Source organism: Halyomorpha halys, unplaced genomic scaffold, assembly GCF_000696795.3.
Source record: "Halyomorpha halys isolate HHAL.00 unplaced genomic scaffold, Hhal_1.1 Scaffold279.1, whole genome shotgun sequence".
In the NCBI taxonomy this organism is placed as follows: Eukaryota; Metazoa; Arthropoda; class Insecta; order Hemiptera; family Pentatomidae; genus Halyomorpha; species Halyomorpha halys.
In genome coordinates this window covers 15331-21643 of record NW_027115598.1, presented here as the reverse complement: position 1 = coordinate 21643, position 6313 = coordinate 15331, and the positions used below count along the sequence as shown (strand labels likewise).

Here is a 6313-nt window from a genome sequence, read left to right as displayed (position 1 = left end):
ATAATAATAATAATAAAAGTGTATTAATAGTGGTTAAAGAGAAATATTTTTGACTGTGATTTTTAATGGATATTTGACTTATTGGATATAAATGTTGTGACCTGGGCAGAATAGCCTGTATGAAGTTTTTGGAATTGGTTAAATGATATGTTTCATAGTGAATTAAGATTGTCCCTGAAGGTGGCCGAATTGGCCGAAACGTTGGACGTGTAAAAGAAATAGAAGTTTTGAGACTATAATTAGGATAGTGTTTTGAATTATAGTAAAAAATTTCCAGTCTCAAGAAAGAATTTTAAGATTATAAATAATTATTGTATTTTATTATATATTTATTTTTACACTCACACAAAACACCCCCTCCCGATCAGAAAACATTCACCCACTTATTCATATATACATGATTATGTATACAGACTTATGTATATACCGCATGTTGATATTACTTTAATTTTTATAATAATAGTGGATACGTCCTTTAAAGTTAACTGCATAATTTATATTTTCTAAAATATAAATGTATTTTAAAATTTTTCTTCTAAAATTATTATTTTCTTTACGTATCACTATGACATTTTCAAAATCAAAATTTGTATTTGTATGTAAGCTAGGTAAAAGTGCCTGAGAATGATAAATATAAGTTCCAAATCCTCAGATATAATTCCAATTACTGACGTTTCGTGTCTCTATTACTACCCCACGTGCTCAATAATTTGCGAACATATCATGTTTCATCTTCGTTTTTTAATATTTTTTTTTTATAAACACAATTTTTCCAAAATATTTCTTGGATAACATTTGTATGTAAAAATGAAAAAAAAAAAGAAGCTCGTAGGGTACTAAATTTGTTTTTGTCATGGTATAAAATTAAGAAGACTGTTTTCAGTTACAATGTTCTGATAAATCTAAAAAAAAAAAAAAAGTGTGCCAATTACATGAGTCAATGGAGTTTCCTCATGATTTCTATCTTCTTTTTTTATCTTGCTTTTTTGCTGGAGGAAATTATCCTTTTTCAGTAATGATTCATACTGTGAACTATTGTATTTTCATTGTTAGTTTCTCCACGTGGGATTTATTTTTAATTAATATATAAAAATCAATAAATCTGTACTACTAAAACCCATTAAAGTTCAGGGGTAGTACTTTGTAAGGAAGTATTGTTAGTAGAACAACGGTTGTGTAAGGAGGTGCTTTGGTAAAAATCAGGCCAGACCGCTAGATGTTTACCAAATTAATGGTACCCTCTTTTTGAAGCTGTAGACACATAAAATCAATTCAATCAAGATGGTTTAAAACTAAATATCAATAAATATTTTCATTGCGGTTGTACATTATTTTTGCGACTTTTCGGCCCTAATTCATTGATTATTCCAAAGCTAAAATCCTCAGCAACCCATTCACTCTACTTAAATAAAGTTTCATGCCGACAGCACAACGAAGTACCTGTAAATTATTAATTGTTTTAATTTCTACGAATACAAATTATATATAGTTATTTTGATTGAAATTGTTGCAGTTTCAGTAAATAAGTTATTTTTGCATAACCGTAAATTTGTGCACCGTAAGTCCAAATTTGTCTAAGAAGGTAAGTAAAAATCTTTAGTTTCTACGAAAGTGGTAATTTTGATCGTTTATTTTAAAGATTAAATAATAACTTAAGTCGGAAGTTTTATTTTATTTTATTTTTTTTTATTTTATTTATTTGTTGATATTTACAACTGTATAAAAAAATACTACCAGTAAATTTGATCATAATGACATATGATATGATACAGGATGTAGAGAAACTACCCGGTAGTAGAACTCTAAAACAGTTTACAATATAAGGTCACGAGGCCATCTTCTTTTCAGGCGCCTTGGAGGATTGCCAGGAATGGAAGAGGAAGCAAGGTTAGAAACGAGTGGGTTTGGGTGGTTAGGGAGTTTATTATGGAAGGAATAATATCGGGTTCGGGCTAGATCGGTTACATAAGGAACATTTAGGTCTTTATGGATGGTTTTATTAGTAACAAAATAAGGAGGGTTTTGGATTGTAAAGATTGGATACGAGAGAAATTCGAAGGTTTAGTGGAGCCCCAAAGCTCAACTCCGTATATCCAGATGGGCCTTATGATTGTCATGTAGATCAGTCTTTTGTAATGAGTAGGAAGTTTAGACCGTTTGTCTAGTAAGTGCTGTAGTAGTCGGAATCTGCGTGCAGTTTCCTGTCTTTTCAGTCTTGAGTGAGGATTCCAGGTTAGTCGTTTGTCAAGATGAAGTCCAAGATAACGAATCTGTTCTACAGGGGTAAGAGCCACATTATTAAAGTATACTGTAGGGCAGTCGGCAGGTTTACGACGAAGAGTAAATGTGATTTGTTGGGATTTTTTGGGATTTATCTTTATCCTCCAATTTCGACACCATTCTTCGAGGATTGTGATATGGAACTGGAGAGTTTGGGATGCAATCAAAGGGTTATTACTAACTGTGAGCACACATGTGTCATCAGCAAACGTGGTAAGGATAGTGTTAGGAGTTGTTGGCTGTTGTCAGCTGTATAGATGGTGTAGAGGATGGGATCGAGAATACTACCTTGAGGAACACCAGCGGATTGAAAATAGAGGGATGAATAGGAACCATTGTGGTTTACTTGGAATAATCTATTAGTAAGAAAGGAACGGATGATGAGAAAATATGTAGGAGTTAAGAATTTACGGAGTTTTTAAAGCAGTCCCGGGTGGCAGACTCGAATAAAAGCCTGCTCTATATCGAAAAAGACTCCCGCGCAGTACATTCCGCGCTCCAAAGAAGACGAGACAACTTCCACCACACGATGACATTGCTGGATAGTGGATAGGGATGTTCGGAATCCAAACTGGTGATCTGGGATTATATGATTGGAATCTAGGATGGGGTATAGGCGTTTCAAAATAAGTTTTTCGAGGATTTTTCCCATGATCGGTAATAGAGAGATGGGACAAGTCGGAAGTTTAGAATTTGTTTTGTTATTTTGAGGTACATGTAAGTAGTTTGTCCAATATCAATCAGGGTATTTTACTTTATTAGTATCTTACTTAGTTTTATACCAACGTTTTCAGTAAGATAGATCGTTTAGGATTTATAGTACAAAGTACCTGATTTGTTACAATATTAAAGTAATTACCTAATTTGTACCGCTTCAAATGCCTTGAAGTTTTTGTTTTAAATGCTGTAGAGTCTAATTTTTAAAACTATTTTCTGATGTATGTTCTATGAGATGTATTTATATTCTTTATTACATTATTATTTATACTCATATTTATTGATTTACAAAAAGATAAATTGATGATGTGTAAATTTATTATTAATTAAAATTTATAACATTTTTTTTTTTTACAGTTCTCGTAAAACTGATCGTGGCTATTATATATTGGACTTGTCGGTTAATAGAAAGAGCTCAAGTGCAAGAAGAAGAAAGGGCGAGAGAAAGAGAAGAAAAAATGGCGAGAGAAAGAGAAGAAAAAAGGGCGAATGAAATAGAGTATTGTAAGATGCCATAGTGCTCAGGCCATACTTGAAGAAAAATGAAAATGAGCAAATGATATATACGTTAATTTTTCTTAATTTTTTATAAAGATTTTATATTTATAAGTTAACAATATTTTATTATAATTGAAGGGGTTGGTGAAAGGGGCTATGTAACATTTTTTGATTTTTTGAACCTTTAGTGCGAATGAAGGGGATAGGTGCCAATCCAGTTAGTGTGAGGTACTCTAAGCTCAAAATATAATTAATAACGGAGATAAATAAATGTAGAAGGAGCTATGTACACTTCAGAACATAAAAATTTACAAAAAAAATTAACTTTTATTTCTTAAAATTTTCTATCTTTAACATAACCTCTTCATCCACTAACCTCTTTAATTAGCAAAAAAAAAAAAATAAAATTTGTGATATCTGCAATTGCTCATATGCATATCCAAATAAATGTGGGACACAGCCTTCACTTTAGGCAATATTTCCTACATCATATCTTTATCCCATCTTCAACATCTATAACTCTTATTTTATAAGAGTTTTATAGGATGACAAAACATTATTGTCTTTGGTGGCAAGATATTGTCAAGGGAGATAACTCAAGCTATCGTCAAGAGAGATAACTCAAGCTATCGTCAAGGGAGATAACTCAAGCTATCATCAAGGAAGATAACTCAAGCTATCGTCAAGGGAGATCATTCAAGCTGTCGTCAAGGGAGATCACTCAAGCTATCATCAAGGGAGATCATTCAAGCTATCGTTAAGGGAGATACCTCAAGCTATCGTCAAGGGATTTAACTCAAGCTATCATCAAGAGAGATTACTCAAGCTATCGTCAAGGAATATAGCTCAAGCTATCGTCAAGAGAGATAACTCAAGCTATCATCAAGGGAGATTACTCAAGCTATCGTCAAGGAATATAACTCAAGCTATCGTCAAGAGAGATAACTCAAGCTATCATCAAGGGATATAACTCAAGCTATCATCAAGAGAGATAACTCAAGCTATCGTCAAGGGAGATAACTCAAGCTATCTTCAAGGGATATAACTCAAGCTATCATCAAGAGAGATCACTCAAGCTATCGTCAAGGGAGATCATTCAAGCTGTCGTCAAGAGAGATCATTCAAACTGTCGTCAAGGAAGATTTGGTTAGGAAAGCTCTAGCTTTCACCTTGGATTGCTCCGAATCGTGTTTAGTAATGTCCTATCTTCAACTAGCTACGATCGTTCACAGTCCTGACGCCTATAGAAATTTTTATACTCCTTAAAAATTTTTAATCAATTTTTTTATTCCATTTATTTGTTTAAAGAATATAAATTTATTTACTTATATATTATTTTAATTTACACACTTCCAATAACATTTTTTACATGTTCAAGAGTGCTCGCAGTTAATAATAACCCTTTAATTGCAACCCTATCTCCCCAATCGAAGAATTGTATAAAAGTTAGAGGACTAAAATAAATCCAAATCAATCGAGTCAAAGCACTTGGTCATAAACCTACCGACTTTCCTACAGTATCCCCAAATAATGTTAAACAGATCCGCTACCTTGGACTACATCTGGACAAACGACTAACTTGGAATCCTCACACAAGACTGAAAAGACGGGAAACTGCACGCCATTAAAATACTTCCAATTACATGTCTATAATAAGGTCTATCTGGAATAACGGAGTTGAGCTTTGGGGCTCTACTAAATCTTCGAATTCCTCTACTATCCAATCCTTCAAAAAATCCTCAATGCTCTTTACTTCGTCAGAAATAAAATCTTAAATAAAGACCTTAATGTTCCCTATGTAGCCAGATAATAATCCTTTCATTATAAGCTATCTAACCACCCAAACCCTAGTTTCTAATTTTGCTTCTTCTTCCATTTCTGACAATCCTCCGAGATGCCTGAAAAAAAGAGCCTCTAATGTAGAAATGTTATTAGAGTGCTACAAATGGGTAGTTTGTTTCATAACATTATTATCATACATTAAATTTACTATTTATTTTTGTGTCAATACAGTTGTAAATATTGATAAAAAAAAATTCAAGAAGTTTTTCTAAATATTTATATATTTTCTTGGATTACTTCACGTTTTCTGAAGTTTTTATAGAAATTGTGGTAATATACAATAGAGAGTTATTCAGTGATTTAGTTTAAAAAAAACAAAAAACCGCAAAACATTCATGTATCAGCTTATTGCATACGTTGATTCCGTGGCATATGCGAGTGACAACAATTGTCCTCTTGGTGAAAAAAACAGGAATTTAAATTATATTTGACTAAATATTACATTATATAATGATTATTTAAATAAAAAGAAAATATATTATTAGAAAAAAATCATGGAGGAGCCTCTCTGGTCAAAGAGTTAAAACAGTCCAATGGCATAACTAAAGGACTCCACTATTCATAGGGCTGCCAAACTACTGTGATAGATTAATCAAAACTAATTAATAATAAATTAAGAAGTTCTGTATCATAAAGATAATAATAAAGAAAGATGGGGCAGTATATTGCTGATCTCAATAGAAACTGATGTATTTATTAAAAAAAAAAAAAAAATAAAAAAAAAAAAATACAGTGGAAGTAATTCTTATTTATATTGTTTTGTTTAAGAAACGTATGTCAAGTAAATGTAAGAATTATTAAGTTGTCGGATCAAATATAAATAATTATTATAATTAGATTGTTGTTTAATTTTGTTTATAACCTTATATTTCTCCAAAAAAAATTATGGCATTAGGTTGTGTCGAATTATATATTTTATTTTAAATTTCCACTTTTTATGTGTTTTGAACTTATTAGTTTCACTTACCGACGCATG

At 31.7% G+C, this 6313-nt stretch overlaps 1 protein-coding gene across 1 annotated transcript in view; it reads left to right on the top strand.

Annotated features, from left to right (window-relative positions):
• LOC106680698 (uncharacterized) overlaps nucleotides 1-6065 on the top strand; it is a 26817-nt gene extending 20752 nt beyond the window's left edge. Inside the window, exon 7 of the mRNA XM_014420577.2 lies at nucleotides 3355-6065. Coding sequence (XP_014276063.1) covers nucleotides 3355-3515 — 161 coding nt within the window. The 3' untranslated portion in view covers nucleotides 3516-6065. The remainder of the gene's footprint in view (nucleotides 1-3354) is intronic.
• The last annotated feature ends 248 nt before the right edge of the window (nucleotides 6066-6313 follow it).